Source organism: Erythranthe guttata, chromosome 14 (genome assembly GCF_056151865.1).
Source record: "Erythranthe guttata isolate IM_541 chromosome 14, IM_541, whole genome shotgun sequence".
NCBI lineage: Eukaryota > Viridiplantae > Streptophyta > Magnoliopsida > Lamiales > Phrymaceae > Erythranthe > Erythranthe guttata.
Window position 1 is genome coordinate 2,923,652 of NC_142546.1, and position 17,900 is coordinate 2,941,551.

General features: G+C 35.6%; 4 protein-coding genes across 4 annotated transcripts; 2 read left to right on the forward strand and 2 right to left on the reverse strand.

The window, feature by feature from the left end:
* Positions 1–1,911: 1,911 nt before the first annotated feature.
* LOC105954363 (F-box/kelch-repeat protein At3g23880) lies at positions 1,912–3,000 on the reverse strand. The gene has a single exon (XM_012978032.2). The coding sequence runs from the start codon at positions 2,998–3,000 to the stop codon at positions 1,912–1,914; it is 1,089 nt and encodes a 362-aa protein (XP_012833486.2).
* Positions 3,001–4,774: 1,774 nt separating this feature from the next.
* Positions 4,775–6,613, reverse strand: LOC105954364 (F-box/kelch-repeat protein At3g23880). Its single transcript, XM_088814454.1, has 3 exons — positions 5,488–6,613; positions 4,939–5,096; positions 4,775–4,867 (listed from the first exon to the last, which is right to left on the reverse strand). The coding sequence occupies exons 1-3, from the start codon at positions 6,611–6,613 to the stop codon at positions 4,775–4,777; spliced, it is 1,377 nt and encodes a 458-aa protein (XP_088670580.1).
* Positions 6,614–15,264: 8,651 nt separating this feature from the next.
* Positions 15,265–16,308, forward strand: LOC105954369 (F-box/kelch-repeat protein At2g43270-like). The gene has a single exon (XM_088814460.1). The coding sequence runs from the start codon at positions 15,265–15,267 to the stop codon at positions 16,306–16,308; it is 1,044 nt and encodes a 347-aa protein (XP_088670586.1).
* Positions 16,309–16,582: 274 nt separating this feature from the next.
* LOC105964289 (F-box/kelch-repeat protein At3g06240-like) lies at positions 16,583–17,873 on the forward strand. The gene has a single exon (XM_012988815.2). The coding sequence runs from the start codon at positions 16,594–16,596 to the stop codon at positions 17,695–17,697; it is 1,104 nt and encodes a 367-aa protein (XP_012844269.2). The 5' UTR covers positions 16,583–16,593; the 3' UTR covers positions 17,698–17,873.
* The last annotated feature ends 27 nt before the right edge of the window (positions 17,874–17,900 follow it).

A 17,900-nucleotide genomic window follows, 5' to 3' on the forward strand; every position in this document is an offset into this window, starting at 1 on the left:
TGATGATAGTGTTTGTTGAGCATATCCACTCCAGAGATTCAAAAGAAGATGGAATTGCTAAGCCTCGAGTCTACCTATGATTATGATAATATACCTGGAGAAGATATTGAAGTAGATGAAGAGATTGAAACGAATGTGGAGCAAGAGACTGAAACAAATGTTGAGGACTGTATTGAAAGCAATATGACATATGATATATAGTACTAGTCGGAGCAGTCATATGGAGAAGACTCTGACCATTCTGATAGGTTGTATGATAGTGAGTATGATGATGACCTATAAATGTCGATGCGGATATTGAGTGGGATGGAGATGTTATCTACCAAACGGCAACTGCAAATGCTCCAACAATTCAAACTCAGGAGAGAGAAGAAAAAAGTGAATGCAATTTTGCATATCCCCTATTGTTCGATCCTAAAGTAGACACGAAAGATCCACAATTTGTGGTTTGGCTCTGTTTTGCATCTACTCAAATTTTAAGAGAAGCCGTGAGGAGGCATTCTATGAAGCATTGACATAATATTTGATTATTTTCCATGATTTTCCTCATCTAATAAAATGAAAAGAAGGTTGAAATTCAAACACCCATAAATCGTAGCTCGAACAATTGAATATTAAACACAAAGAATGAAACACACAAATAATCTTACCTTTGTTGAAAAGCTTTTGCCTTTGAAAAAAAAAACGCAACCCAAATTTTGGAGCTCAATTGTGTAATCGTGGGTTATAAGAATCAGAAGATTTGGGGAATTTGGAGCTCAACATTATGTATATACCCTGAATGAACAAAAATGCCCTTTAAGTTGATAGAGACGTGAGAAAACCGGTGAAAAATACGCCAGAATGTTCCATTTGGCGCAAAGTGCAACTATAATGAAATCTTGAAGGGGATAGTCTCATTTTTTGAATTTGTACGGTAGAAAGTGCGAAAACTAGAAATTTCCAGGGGGCGAAGTACATTTTGTCCTACGAATAATGAATAATTTGTTTTATTTATGTTCATTAATTAGGAAATAAAATGTCAATAATGACTGTATAAAATAAAGGGTAAATAGCATGTAAATAGCATTACATCGCCTAAACTTTGCATGTTTTTGCAGATTACCACCTTAAAAAAAAAAAAAAAAAAAAAAAAAAACTCTAATCTCAACTGAACTCGCACGTTACCATTGTTTTCTCATTTCCAGACCGGAATTGGACACACGGGCGTTGCACATGGGATTTGGAAGGGTTTTTTTTGTCTTTTCAATCTCCTCTACCATTCTATCTCTAAATCTCCTTGTCCATATTTTCCTTCGTTTCAGATTCAATCCCCCATTTCATCTATGCAACTAAGCTTTATACTCTCTCTCTCTCTCTCTCTCTCTCTCTCTCTCTCTCTCTCTCTCTCTCTCTCTCTCTCTCTCTCTCTCTCTCTCTCTCACACACACACACACACACACACACGAGAAATTCAAAATTCACTCACGTATTTGTTACAGAGTCGTCCTCACCTCCAAAAAGCACATACCACCGTATCATATCAAAAGTACCAGTTCCACCAGTATACACATGTTTTGGTTTAGTAATGGTATGAAATTTTTCATTACCATAAGTACGGTTGGTAGACGCAGGGCCGGTGCCCGGGAGACCTAATACGAACACAATAAATTAGGCCCCTGTGTTTTTTTTTTCCGTGTTTGTATACATTCAAAACTCTGACATGTTGTCTTCGGTGACGTGTGCTATGGACTGCTTCCAAAGCACAAAAAAAAAGACATACATTAATAACAAGTAATCCCAACCGAAACATTAACCGATACGAAATTAGACCCTTCAAAAAGAGATACAAATAGAGACTAAATAAGTATCTATCTATTCAAGCAAAACTAAACATCACCCCTAAAAGTTAACACTCTCCGGCCTCGGTTTCTAAATGGGAAAACCAAACGGACCCATTACAACTTGTGACGATTTCTCAACGGGGAAGAACAGACTTTCCATATACGGAACCAACCCAGCTCGCCCGAAAACCTTTACGCCTTCAAATGCATCAAACCTCTTCTTACACGCGTCGTAGACTACCAATCCATCATCTTTCGGTTCTTTCGTCCGAATCACAATCTCATCTCCGACCAAACACTGCGGCTCAATCCGCCAAGTTGACTTAGCCACATTCTCAACATTCTCGACATTCACCAACTCCTTCCAAGAATGATTGTCGATGCCCTTTTCCTTTACCCAAATACGAACACTCTTCTCGTCACTCCCTGTGTAAACATACATGCCTAAAGACCCCATTAACTCAACCAAGTACATCGATGATTTCCCGCCGTCTAAATCTTCCGGTTTCTCCAAAATCTTGAACCTGTCGTCTCTCGGATCGTAGTACACTATCTGTGGAGGGTGCGTCGACGCCCAATAGCTAGCCCCGTCAACGCACACTCCGGCCTCTTTACTGTTCGCTAGACGATAACCGATGCGGTCGGTTTCGTAATTTTGTTCCACCATCACCCAGGATTTGTTATTACAAGAATAAACAGAGTAGCAGTACCAACCGACAACAACAACCTTAAAATCGGCGGTGATTGGATCGCGACAAAGCCCATAAGACGCCTGATGGAGGTACGACTTAGGGTTAAGCAATGTCTGTGTTCTCGTGGATGGATTCCACAACGCGAAATTATCTTTTGAAATGTCGGAAATTAGTATCAAACCTTCGCAGAAGCATAAGACAGTTGCCCACAAATAAGGGCCGAACACTTGTCGTAAAGTTTGGATTTTTCGACCTTTTTTTTCAAATTTAACCAAAGAAAACCCGTATGAATTAACCTCTGAATTCTTGAGTAGAAAAAGATTCTCCGAATCCTTAGATTGAAGCTGTCGGAGATGATGTTTACGTACGAACACAGGATCTGAAATCAGAATATTCCATGACTTGCAAACTGATTTGAATCGGAGAAGAGATTTAACTGATAATTTTAACAGCATAATTTCTATGACCTCTATTGGAAGATCCATGGTGTTTTTTGGAGTTTGCAGCGGCGGCGGCGGCAGCGTGGTTTGGGAGTTTATTTTCTGTGTCGAATGCGTCTGTAGACGAGATAAATAACCTAGAAATTTAACCTAGGTGAATTACAGTTTTCATCCTTTATTTTTCATTCGATTTCATTTTTGGCCCCCATTGTTTTAAGTGTACAAATTAGGAATAATTACAGTTTTTGTCCCTATACTTTACTACTAAAATGATATTCGTCCTCAAACTTTCGCACCCATGAAATTAGTCCCCAAACTCACAATTTTTTTACACTTTTGGTTCGGTTGTTAAGTTTCCCAGTTAAGTTGGATGGAATTGTCCGGTGCGCCGCATGTGATTTTCATTTGGCAGTCAAGGTCTAGCTGGAACACACACACAATCAACCTCACACTCTTTCCTAATTTATCTAACCCATATTCCCAATTTTTCTTTCACTCTCTCTATTCCGCATACCCTAACAAACCTATATTCCCAATTTTTCTCAAGTCTCTCAATCCCGTAAGCCCGAGACAATGTAATCCCAAAATCCACCACATATCTCTCTCAATCTGTAAACCCTAGTTTGTAATGGCATAATACATAAACACGTACACAATCGAAGTTCAAATATAACCACTTTGGAGAAACTTACAAAGATCGAAGATAATACGCACAATTGTGATATTTCAACCCCACACACATTACAAAACTTGCGAAATTAGGGTTGGGGGATTATGCTATTTCGTAATTTCACGTCAATAAGAAGATCCGTAAAGAGAATTTAGGAATAGGCTTTACGGGCTTATTGAGAATCAAGGAGAATTAGGGATTTTAATAATGGAAATGGGGTTGGGGTGAATGACGTGTCACTACACCTCATGTTTAATCGACCAAGTAAATGAGGGGGGTGTCCCAACTCGACATTAAACAACCAAATGGACATCACGAGTGCCACACGTGACAATTCCGTCAATCGTATTAGTGGGGAAGTATAGGGACGAAAACTGTAACTATCCCCACGGTTAAGTTTGACGGAAAAACTAACGGAAATTACCTCCATAAACTACAACGGGGTTATGTGCTGATATTACGAGCACATGATCTACAAAAGCTTCTAACTACAGGGGATTTAAGTGCTATTTACCCCAAATTTAATATTGAACTTCAACTCTAATTTAATCACCGACGAATTCTATGTTACGCATCTCTACCCTACCTTGTCCCGTTTTACCCCTTTGTACTCTAAATTGTATTAGTACTATATGCTACATGTACTCAGTTCGATTGCATATATCAGTAGTAGGTTTTCGTTAGTTTGTCAGTTGTAATTTGTGTAGCATGGACATGGAAACGGCGATACAGAAAAACGGGAAAACGATATATATATCAAAAAAATGGGGATACAGGAACTTGGGGGAAACATGTAAATATCAAAAGTATATGGGTATATTTATAAATATGATAATAAACATATGTAAGTTTTTATTTATAGTATATAAACATATTCAAAATAAATTTTACAATAAACTATCAATTTGCGATTAATTATTAAATCATGTAAATAATTAGGAAAGCAACAAAAATATTTGAAATATTTGTTTTCAAGTTTTTAGAAATTGTGAATTGTAAATTGAAAAATTGAATTTGCTTATAGTGGGACGTAGAAAATGAGTTTGAACAAACTAGTAATTAAGACCAGGTCTAAATGTATTCAGATTTGTCATTATAGTGATCAACATGGTCTCAATTTGTTATTCTCTTGAATTTTTCTTGTAACAACTAGAATCTTCTTGTATTCACTTGTTTAGGACAAGCTTTTGAGAGATTCGGTTCCCAAAGCCGAAAACCAGAAACCAAACCGAAACCGAAACTCTTACAAATTACAATTGACACAACAATTACAACTAACAAACAAGAAGTGGTGCCTGTAACATAAAGCTTACCTCCAGGGTTTGCCGGACTGGAACTAGAACAGGAACGGTACCCTCCGTTCCGTAATCCCTAACCACCGGAACACAAGAGGATAATGGCGGGACGGAACCACAGAACGGCTGTGTCGCGGCTGGAATGGGTTGGAACGGAAAAAGAACACGGGGGAGGCCTGGCGGTGGTCCAGAGTATGTTTTTTAAATTTTCAAAATTTGCAATCTAGTCCTAATTGTTTTTTATTTCTCTTAAAAGCATAGAGATAATTTGATAACTTACATTTTCAACCTTATTTCTACTTCTCAAGGTTTAAAAAATTGTTCTAAAATAAAAATTGGAGTTTTACTGATAGTTTGGATATTATAATCCGGCGAACCATGCTCACCTCCCTCATAAACAATAACTGAAATCGCTAAAATAAAATAACAAAAAAAAAAAAGTAAACAAGTATTAAAATATGTTACGCCGAATTTAGATCCAACAAAAAGATGTGCATATAGAGACTAAATTATGTATCTATTCAAGCAAACTAAACATCAACCCTAAATCAATACTCTATTGTATACATTTTCGCTTCCTCTTCCTCTCCGGTATCGATTTCTCAATAGGAAAACCAAATTCACCAGTTACGATTCGACCCGATTTCTCAACGGGGAAGAACAGAGTATCCATATACGGAACAAACCCAAGCCACCCGAAAACCATCTTCGTGTCTTTGAATTCTTTAAACCTCTTCTTAAAAGGGTTGTAGACTACCAATCTACCGCTATGATTCGTTTCTTTTATCCGAATCACAATCTTGTTTCCGAGCAAATATTTCGGCTCAAACCATCGAAGTGGCTCCTCCATATTCTCAATAGTCATCAACTCGCTCCAAGTATGATTCTCGATCCCCTTTCCCTTTCTCCAAATCACGACCGTCTTGTCGCGACCTTCGTAATAAAGGCACAGAAACCCACTCAAATCAACCAAGTAAATCGATTTGCCGAATTCTGATCTCCTGTAATCCATGTTTTCGGGCATGTGCAAAATCTTGAACTTGTCGTCTCTGGGATCATAATACACTATCTGTGGGTTGCACTTCGAAGCCCAATAGCTAGTCCCGTCAACACAGACCCCCAATTCGTACTCTACACTGTAATCATTGTACTTAGTTTCATACTTTTTTTCCAGCATTGTCCATGATTTGTTGTTACAGGAATAAACCGAGTAATCGTAAGATTTCGCGATAACAACCTTAAAATCATCGGTGATTGGATCATGGCAAATCCCAAAAGCCGCGTCACTGCAGTAAAACGTGGCCTTAAAAATTGTGTGTGTTCGATTGGATGGATTCCACAATGCGAAATTATCTTTCGAAAGGTCGCATATGAGTATCAGCCCTTCGCAAAAGCATAAGACAGTTGCCCACAAATAGGGGCCGAACACTTGTTGTAAAGTTTGGATTCTTCGACCTTTCTCCAATTTAACCAATGAAAACCCTTGTGAATTCACCTCTGAATTCTTAACTAGAAAAAGATTCTCCGACTTCTTCGAACCATCAGATCGAAGCTGTCGGTCGTGATGTTTATGGACGAATAAAGGATCTGAAATCAGAATATTCCATGACTTGCAAACTGTTTTGAATCGAAGAAGAGACTTAACTGATAATTTTGACAGGATAATTTCTATGATCTCGATTGGAAGAGCCATAGTTTTTTTAGAGTTTGTAGGGGCGGCGGAGTTTTGGTGTTGTGTGCATATATATATATATATATATATATATATATATATATATATATATATATATACACACGATTCAGTATGTGTTGATGATCCTTGCAAGAGAGAGAAGGTGTATGTAACGGACGTAGCTAATGGCCCAACTATTAATTACCGAACCATGGGCTAGAGTTTTCTTAGGGTTTCATAATTTTATATTTTAGGGTCTATTAGATATAACCCCCTTAAACATTCAAATAATAGGAATAGACCCAAATTTAAATTTGCCATTTTGATAAAAGCCCAAGCTTTTCGTAATTACATAATTACCCTCAATCAAATCCCACAAATCCCGTTACTTTACCTTTTGAAATAATATCAAATCCCTTCCTATTTTCCCGTTAACACACTATCACCCCAAAACCCACTATCAAATAAACTGCAAAAACCTCCCAGAACCACTTCCCGGTACGGCCGATCGAAAGAGGAAGAAATCTGCACTGCCGTGAAACGAAGATTTTCGTGGACTCCGAGCAAGCCGCCGTAGGTACGTCTTCGCCGGTCGCTGCATCGCTATCGTCCATCGATTTGTTCATATGTTTTGGCTAAATCGACTATCACGTTTGTATAATTGCAGATCAGTTATAATCGCATACCGAATTCGAGCACTAAATCATTGATATTGCAACAATTGATGGGCAGGACATCCACCAGAAGTCATATCGTCGTTGGCCGCCGTCGCCGTCACTGCTCCAATCTAGGGTTACTCAAATCTAGGATTACTCAAATCTAGGGTTTTGATAATTCTTCGGCCCATAGTTGATTAACGAGATGCATAGTCGAATTGCATCTGTATTAATATACTATCCCATATCATTTAATATACTATGACACTGGTATAATTTTACTATGGATCTCGTTAATCGACTATGGGCCGAAGAATCATCAAAACCCTAAATTTGAGAAGTGACGGCGGCGGATTTGTGTTTTAAAATTAATAGACTATCTCATATCTTTTAATAGACTATCCCATGTATCTAATTCGACTATGGGTTTAGTTAATTGACTATTGGAAAAATAATAATATATATGGAAACTGAATAATATGTTTGTTTGAAATACTAATCAATTAGGGTAATTTTCCTTATTATATGAAAACGATTAGGGTAAATAATAATATATATGAAAAAATAATAATATATATGGAAACTGAATAATATGTTTGTTTGAAATACTAATCAATTAGGGTAATTTTCCTTATATCATGTAATACACTATCTTATTGATCTAATTCGACTATGGATCTCGTTAATCGAATATGGATCCCGTATTATTCAACCACATAGTATATTAATAATTTCAATATATTACATTAATCTGCTATGATAGTATATTACGGTTATAGTAGTGATATGAAATTGTGTTACAAACAATATACCACTGAAATGACAAGAACATTGAGAACAACACCAACGTAAAGTATTCCACATAACCAATAAAATAGTACATTAATAATCGAATAATTTCAATCTAGGGTTTTGATAAAATACATAAAACACATCATAACACAATCAAACCAATATGTCGAGTTAAAAAACTCTAGTACATTAATAATCTCATAATAGTATAATAAAATGATAATGGTAGTATCATACGATATTCATAATAGTATACTACTGTATTACAACGGTTTAACACTTAACCGAAGTTACCGAGCCATTACATCGTAAACACCTCTTTATAGCAACCAACCCACCAAACCTCAACAAAATCCGTACGAAATTCGCCATCGAAAAAACCTAAAATCATGAAACAAAATTAAAAATGTAGAATACTAAAAAATGATTAAATAGACTGCAAATACATTTGAATGATAATACATTAATATCATCAAAAATAAACTTAAAACGCAAAATCCATACGCTAAATTAAAAAAGACTACGAACTATATTTTAATGTACTACCCAACACACTTAAATCGGCTGTTATAAACAAATAAAACCAACTATCGATCGGGATAAAAACATTAACTCGACCACAGCGGACGATTATTCCGATTATTGTATAAACCAACTACGAAGCTCATATAAAACAACTCTGGTCCGATCTGCGTGAACCATCCTCTTCTAACTCTGTCAATCCTCTTCCAAACAAACATCATCGGCCAAAAAAACGATATATATATGACGGAATAATTTTGTTAAAAAACGTTCTACTTAATAGAATCAAGTATCAACACAACTCTTAAAAATTTCTAACCACCGTACACGACAATCATGAACATTGAGCAAAAAATAAAAACAAATAACGCATTCATACCCGCTTAACAACGTCCAACAACAAACGCTCAAAAATCGATCCTATTTCCACGACGGTGCAGAAATCTTCAAAGACGATAAAACCCGCTGGAACGATGAAGAGAATCTTCAAAAAATATTGTACACGATTTGATATAACGGCCAATGATCTCACGTAAATTTATTCCGTGATTTTAGGCAACGTATCAGCAAATCTCAAATCACGTATTAAAGGAAATAAATGCCGTTTAATAATAAAACAGGGGTATTAAAGGGAAATTATATAATATATTTTGCCAAGTTGGCAAAATTGGGTGTATCTCAAAAAGGGGAAAAAAAATTGGATCTACCTCATTAGAAAATATGAACAAGGGGGTTTTCCCTAATAAACCCTATATTTTAACTAATCTTGATCTCCGTGTAATAGAACGGAAAATATTTATAGTTTGCATTCCTGAATTATAGGATTTGCACCAACAACCCTGAACAACAAAACGAAACGGCCCTCCGTTTCCAATCCGTTTGTCATGTGCTGACATGGCAAGTTGACTTTCACCAAATAAATTATTTTTACATTTTTACCTCATATATATATATATATATATATATATATATATATATATATATATATATATATATATATATATATATATATATATATATATATATATATATTGTGAGTGTGTGTATAAAGATAAATGACAATCTTGCACCATGGTTACATTAGCTCAGAAATGGAGCAAAACGAGGTTGACAAAAATCAAAAAAACACAACGGCAACAAAACAACGCCGCGTCGAAGGAAGGCCAATCAACACAAACCAACTACCAAAAAAGCCCTTAGAAGGCTTGCAGAGCACTGGATTGGCGATACCAACCATGCCGATGGTGAAGTCGACGGGGACCAACGAGAGATTTATGGAGCGAAGACAAAGCCTACCACAACAAAATTTGCGCGGAAAATTCAGGGATTTCGAGGACTTCAGAAACGAGAGCATGTGGCTAAAATCTTGATCCTTCTCCGCTTCTTATTTTTATTTTATTGTTTAGAACGAAAATAAAATAGGGGATGATTTCAATCATTTAACTGGTTTTTGCTGGAAAACTCTAAAACTGAATGGGTTTTGAAGAAAGACAAACACGGGTGTTTAGTCTAGGTTTTGAAAAGAAAAGAAAATGAGCTCAAGCTCGCAATTTCTATGTTGATAATTTGGGATTTGATGCATAAGAGAGTGTTGGAAAAATGAGGTGTTCACCTCAAATTTGGAAAATATTTAAGTAAAATTTCGTGATTGTTTCAAGGAATAAATAATGGAAATATAATCTACGCTTCAAGTAGATAATTGTAGTGTGTTTAATTACTCAAATTCAATATGGGGTGAATGAGAAATAAATACACAAAGTAAGTATTTCAACGAGCTAAGGCGAGTTCAAAGGGCTTGGTGAGAGGTAAAAAGTCACCTATCCTACATTAAGAAAAGAACATTAATGAGAACACTTTAAATAATGTTACGTGGATAGCTAGAGGTATAATCAAGTGTGGGCTTAAGTACAAAGCCACACATGCGCCTTCGATGCCCGCCCGAACTGAGACCGAGACCGAGACCGTGGATTTTGGAAGTGGTTTGGTTTGGTTTGGAGTTGGGTCCGTTTCGGCCCTTTTCATTTCCTAGAGTTCTGTATTTTGGAACACAACTTCTAGAAACTATAAATAGAGCCCTAGTTCAAAATCCTTTTTTGTCTTCCTTTTCTTTTTTTTTTCTATTTTTAGGAAAAGACGTATTATACATAGAACCAGCAATTGAGGCGGGCCTAACGAAGCCTGATGGCTCGGTCCGATTATATTTGAGTCGAGCCTACTTTTTAGTGAGCCGGGCCGAGTTTGAGCCATTTTACTAAAACCGATTTATTTATGAGTCGAGTTTGAGCCTAATATGGCTCCACCCGAATAAGGCCCGACCGATTAAGATACTAACAAAATATATAAATATATTTATTATTTAATGTCATGACTCAATATACAAGTCATGACCGTATAAGATTATTTGATTTTGCAGAGAAAAAAGTCAAAAAAAAAAAGAATTAAATAGTGGCGGTGGCAATAAGTTAAATATGAATCAAATGCTACATATCACCGAGATTTGAGAATATAAATATCGTTTACAATCACTTAATTTTATAAAAAAGAAAATAATTATGGTAACTTAGCAATAAATAAAAGTGTCACTACACAAAAGGTGAAGGTCGGTTGAAGATATATTAAGCAAGACCCCACAAGACACACCACCACCCGGTCCAATAGCAGCTGCTGCTCTGTCAAGCCAGCATTTTTACTTCATCTTCTAACTCCTGAGTTAGAAGTCAGGTGGCGGTATCCACCGCCACCGCAACAGCCGGTCACCTTCTTTGGGGTCAACCCCAGAACCGGCCGTTTAACAATTTTGCAGCCGTGAGAAGAAACTCTCCAGACCGCCAAGTGACGGTATTCACCGCCACTGCAAACAGCCGGCAGGCTGTTTAACAAATTTCGCCGCCGAGTAGGAACACCAGACCACCGTGGTCTGGGGTGGTGCTGGATTATGCCGGAGAAAGCCTGCCATATCTACAACCTTCCGTCACCTTAATGCCCCTGCTTAGGTCACAGGTTCTCGCTAGTGAACCCGGCGATAGATAATTTTGAGAATTTTGAATATGAAGTAGATTAGTTTTGGTTCGTTTTTCGATGTGGGATTGATTACAAATATAGTATTTTAATTAATTATGATTATGAATAATCTAATACGGGAGTTTCTATGCAGTACCTTGCAATATTATTTGAAATAGTTAAGAGTCCAAGATTTATATATTAGTATTAAAATATGGATAGATGAAAATCAAATATATTTTATATGAAAATCCTAATCCACTACAACTATATATATTTAATAATAATAATAATAATTAGGAAAAATTACAGTTTATGTCCCTAAATTTTACCACTAAAATGATTTATGTCCTCAAATATTTCAATCCACGAAATATGTCATTTAACTTGCCACTTTTGATCACTTTATGTTTGCCGTTAACGTCGGCAGCTAACTTCGAAGGAAATAGCACGTGTGGCTAACGTGACGTCTATGTGGCCGTTAAATGTCAAGCTGGACAACACCCAGTGTCTACTTGGCCGATGAAACGTATGTGGAGCGACACGTCAATCTCCTCCCCTATTTCTATTCTAAAATTCCTAATTCGCCATATCCCAATGAACCCGTATATCCAACCTCTAAAATCCCATTTCGAATCCTTCAATTGAAGTAAAATTAGAAAATAGCAGAATCATCTTCTCAAGTTTTTGAATGTCCGTGTAGTTAATAAAGCGTATTATTTAGGTGTTTGAGGAAGCAAAAAAATCAGAAAAAACAAAAATAAAGCAAAAAACAAAAATTAGACAAAACAAAAATCACATTTTCACGTAATTTAACAACATAGCTACAAAGTTAAGGATACTTACTGTATTACTGTAGTTTGGAGTTCACTGAAGGCCAGATTCACTCCTTCTTGACATTTTCTTCTCCAGAAATTACCCAAAGCAGCGCAGCGCCTCAGAAGGGTAAAACTCTTCAAATGTGAGAATGTTTGGGTTTTTTGTATGGGTTTATCGTCACTCCGAGTATGGTATGGGTTCGACCAAGAATGCGGATTGGATTGGAAATTTGGGAGTGATTTGAGGAGATTAAAATTGTGAAGTGTGGAAAAATTAGGGTTTATGGGAATGAAACTGTTAATTGGTAATTTGGGAGAGTCAGTTAAAGGGAATTAATATATTCGTGTGCCATGTCAACATTTAATATTCAATATATTATTTCACATCACATTTAACAGCCACATAGACGTTATGTGAGTCACGGGTGCTATTTCCGTCGAAGTTAGCTGCCGGAGTTAACGGCATAACATAAAGTGATCAAAAGTGGCAAGTTGAGGGACATGTTTCGTGGATTGAAATATTTGAGAACATAAATCATTTTAGTGGTAAAGTTTAGGGATATAAACTGTAATTTTCCCTAATAATTATAATAATAATAAATATTATTATTATTATTATTATTATTATTATTATTATTATTATTATTATTATTATTATTATTATTATTATTATTATTATTATTATTATTATTATTATTATTATTATTATTATTATTATTATTATTATTATTATTATTATTATTATTATTATTATTATTATTATTATATTTTCCGACCTATTTTCTAGAATTTTTCTTGCCTCATTTATTTAATGATCAATTTCATATTATGACTATTAAGTTTTTACAATATTTTTTTGTATGAGTTTTTATTAGGGAAAATTACATTTTTCGTCCTCATACTTTACTCACTTTTTCAAAACTGTCCCTAAACATTTTGGAATTACAATAGTAATCCTTAATCATGCCATTTTTTGACAGAATTGGTCCGCCGTTAATTTTTGCCGTTAAGTTGGATGGAAAATGGCATGTGCCTCTCACATGCCTTCAATTTACAACACTATATGAAAATGGACTTTCAACAAGACGCATTGCGTCTTGTTAAAACATATTTTTTATAATTATTATTTTTAATTAAAATTTAATATAAAATCGAAGAAATCACGTAAATTCCAAAAAAATCAACTCATTTCGGAAATATTATTTAAAACATCAAAATATAGTTTAAAAATTTAAAATATTGTTCCAAAATCGGCATTTTTGGAATTCAATTAAAATATATCGTTTCAAACCAAAATAAATAAACCCCATAGGAATTGGGGAATTAGAAATCTCCATTCCAATTTTCACCTCTAGACAATTCCAAAAATCTCAATTGTGAGACAATATGTCGAGTTTTAAATCATTCAATAAGGGTGAAAATTGGAAAGGATTTTTCTTATGCCGCCTAGTTTGATCGAATTTTTATTTTATTTAAAATAATATTTTCATTCAATTTCCAAATATTCCGATTTTAAAACACAATAATATTTTTTTAAACAATAATTCTGAATTTATTTTGAAAAAAAATATCGAGTTTTAGATTATTAAATAAGGGTGAAAATTGGAACAGAGTTTTCTTACTCCGCCTATTACGATCATATTTTTATTTTATTTAAAACAATAATTTTCATTTGGATTCAAGAAATTCCAGTTTTAAAAAATTATATTATTATTTTAGACAATGCTTCTAAAAATATTTTGAAACAATTTATCGAGTTTTACATTATGAAATTAGGGTGAAGATTGAAATGGAGGTTTCTTATCCCACCTATGCATATCGAATTTTTATTTTATTTTGAATCAATGTTTTCATTTGAATTCCGAAAATCTTGATTTTGAAAGCAATATTTCATTTTTTAAAACAATGTTTCAATTGTTTAAAGAATAGTTCTCAAAATAATTTAAAACAATATATATCGATTTTGTTTTTTTGGAATTTATATAATTTCGAATATCAATCAAGTTTTAATTATGAAAATTATGTTTTAACAAGACGCAATGCATGCGTTTTGTTGAAAGCCCATTTTCATGTAGTGTTTTAAATTGAAGGCATGTGAGAGGCACATGCCATTTTCCATCCAACTTAACGGCAAAAATTAACGGCAGACCAATTCTGTCAAAAAATGGCATGATTAAGGACTACTATTGTAACTCCAAAATATTTGGGGAAAATTTTGAAAAAGTGGGTAAAGTATGAGGACGAAAAATGTAATTTTCCCGTTTTTATTATTAAATTTGTATAAATGTTGATGCTATTACCGATATCACTAATAAATTTTATTATAATTGTTAGATATGAATATCGAATGGTCAAGTAAATTCAAATTTTAACAAGATGCAATGCGTTTTGTTAAAAGTCCATTTTCGTTTGGTATTGTAAATTGAAGGCATGTGAGAGGCACATGTCATTTCCCATCCAACTTAACTGCAAAAATAAACGGCGGACCAATTGTGTCAAAAAATAGCATGATTAAGGACTAATATTGTAACTTTAAAATGTTTCAAGACAGTTTTGAAAAAGTGGGTAAAGTATGGGGAGAAAAAATATAATTTTCCGAAATTATTACATTCCAATTTTCTTGGAACAAAAATTACAACCCATTTTTATTTCTGAAAAAAAAAAATCTTTTGAAAAAGTCATTTCCAACCATTTTGACTCCGATTTAATTTCCACACTTCTATAGCCAATTTATGAGGAAAGCCTAACAAGTTTTGAAGCTTTCAACACAGCAATTTAATAAGATCCTACCCAAATGATTAGAATTTGTATTCCATTCATCAATAAGTTAAACGTGCCATAATTCCATAACCACACCGCCAATTACAAGAGGTAAAATAAAACCATGGCTGCAGAACAAGAAGAATCAGTTCACCTTCCACTCGAAATGATAGAAATCATCGTGCCAAAATTACCAGTTAAATCTCTTCTTCGATTCAAATCAGTTTCCAAGTCATGGAATACTATGATCTCCGATCCCGCGTTCGTCAAACATCATCTCCGGATATCGAAACATTCGAACCCACATAATCTTTTCATGCAAAAGCATCCAAACTCTAAAGGGTTTTTTTCTTTAGTTAAATTCGAAGGCCGGAAGTTCCGAACCGTAAAATTACTAGAATGCCCCTATGCCTGTGTTAAGTTCTTGGCCTTCTGCGACGGCGTGCTACTTTTATCCGACATCTCTTACAAGAAATTAACGTTGTGGAATCCATCCACTCGACAAACCGCAAACTTTGAGTTCCCATATGCGCATTGTTGTTATCCAATGAGCTACGGGCTTTTTCACGATCGAACCGTTGGTGATTTCAAGGTAGTTGTTATATGTAGGGACCACTGCGCAATTTATTCGTGCAAGGACAAAGCGTGGACGAGGAAGCGACGGATTCAAGATATTGGTCTAGTACAGATTGGTTCCGGAGTTTGTGTCGACGGGGTAGTCTATTGGGTTAATCGTTGGAGTAGCGACGGAACGCATATTTTATATTTCGATACGAAAGATGACGACGAGTTGAAGGTTTTGCGGAAACCGGAAAATGTTAACTTAACGGGCAAAATGATCGACTTGATTTGCTTGAGAGACAACTTGTGCATGTGTTGCATTGGTAGAGGCGTGACGAATGTTCAAATCTGGATAAAGGAAAAGGGCTCTGGCAATAGTACTTGGAAGGAGTTGATGACTATTGAGAATGTGCAAACGCGGGCTTCTTGTTTCGAGCCACTACTACATTTTGTCGGGAATAAGATTTTAATTGTATGGAAAGATTCAAAATTAGTCGTCTACAACCCTTCTGAGAAGACGTTTGAAGAAGTTGACGATAGTGTTCTTTCCGGACGCGGATTTTTTCCGTATACGGAGAGTCTTTTCTTCCCCAATCAAAATAATTAAAGTTTTTTTTTTCTTTTTTTCTTTTATTTTCGAAAATGAGTTTGTAGTGGATTTAAGGGTCAATTTGTGTTTGTGAATCGAAAGTGGATTTATGAATGTGAACACTGAACACAAACCAGAGCAACCAAACTGACCCGTGTCCCAAATTAAAACTAATATAAAATATAGGACCTAATTGCAATATTTGAAAACTTCCATTAAAACAACCCTTAAATTAAACCTAAATCTGGCATGGCCAATTAAACCAAAATTCCAAACGCATGCCGCTCTGCAAACCCCAAAACCATGGCTGATAGTACATCATATCTTCCACCGGAAATCATAGAAAATATCCTGTTGAGGTTACCGGCTAAATCTCTTCTTCGATTCAAAGCAGTTTCAAAATCATGGAATACCGTTATCGCCGATCCTGTATTCGTCCAAAATCATATCCGACAATCCAAACATTCAAACTCCGACAACCTTTTTATATGTTATGATTATATGATTTTTTCTTGCAGCACTTATCCTTTTCGAGTGATTAAATTGGGAGATAAAAAAATCCAAACTTTACAAGAAATAGAATCCCCGTATGAGTATGGCAGGTGGCATGCGTTATGCTTTTTAGATGGCGTCATACTCTTAACCGACGGCACATACGAGAGATTCGCGTTGTGGAATCCATCCACTCGAACGTCGGAAAAGCTTCGGCACAGGTATAGCTGTCCGTACGCAGCTTTCGGGCTTTGTCGCGATCCAGCCACCGACGATTTTAAGGTTGTTATTGCTGATTCAGACCACTACTCGGTTTATTCTTGTAAGAAAAAATCATGGATCATGTTGAAAAAAGAATACGAAATTAAATACACCTATTTAGGTGTAGACATCGGTTATAATAACAACGGAGTCTGTGTTGACGGGGCTAGCTATTGGGTTTTGAGTTCCGCGCAGATAGTGTACTTTGATCCGAGAGACGACAAGTTCGAGTTTCTGCAAAAGCCGGAAAACGTCGTCGACGACAATAGACGGTTTTACGTGATCGAAATGAGGGGACACTTGTGCATGTACTACAACGGTATAGACGACGAGTCAACGGTTCAGATTTGGACAAAGGAAAAGGGCATTGACGGTAATTCTTGGAACAAGTTGATGACGGTTGAGAATGTCGGGATGTCGATTTGGGAGTTTGAGCTGATATGTTTCGTCGGAAATAAGATTGTGATTCGAAATAGAGCTTTTGATATATTACTAGTTTACAACCCTTGTGAGAAGAGGTTTGAAGGATTTGAAGAGAACACTGCTGAGGTTTTAGGCTCTGCATCGGTTCCGATTCCGTATATAGATAGCATTTTCTTCCCCACTGAGGATCCGAGACCTAAGACGAAGAGGAAGCGGAAGTGTTTACAATAAGTTGATAAATAATGTTTTGGTTGTAATTTTTTTACTTGTTATTCATGATCGTTTTGCTTGTTGATCTATGTTGCTTAATCCGGTCGATCGTAACACGTGGATTAATAATAGCCTTTTAAAGATGTGGGATACGCCAATCTGGGAGTTTAAGCCACTTTGTTTCGTCGGAAATAAGATTATAGTTCGCCTTGGATCGACTCGAG

Excerpts from the sequence above, each read along its gene's own strand:
- LOC105964289 (XM_012988815.2), top strand. The coding sequence starts at position 16,594 with ATGGCTGATAGTACATCATATCTTCCACCGGAAATCATAGAAAATATC.
- LOC105954363 (XM_012978032.2), bottom strand. The coding sequence starts at position 3,000 with ATGGATCTTCCAATAGAGGTCATAGAAATTATGCTGTTAAAATTATCA.
- LOC105954364 (XM_088814454.1), bottom strand. The coding sequence starts at position 6,613 with ATGGCTCTTCCAATCGAGATCATAGAAATTATCCTGTCAAAATTATCA. Across the intron at positions 5,097-5,487 it reads GAGGAAGAGGAAGCGAAAAT|GCCTCCCCCGTGTTCTTTTT; the intron begins GTATACAATAGA and ends GACCACCGCCAG. Across the intron at positions 4,868-4,938 it reads CAGTCCGGCAAACCCTGGAG|AGTTTCGGTTTCGGTTTGGT; the intron begins GTAAGCTTTATG and ends GTAATTTGTAAG.
- LOC105954369 (XM_088814460.1), top strand. The coding sequence starts at position 15,265 with ATGGCTGCAGAACAAGAAGAATCAGTTCACCTTCCACTCGAAATGATA.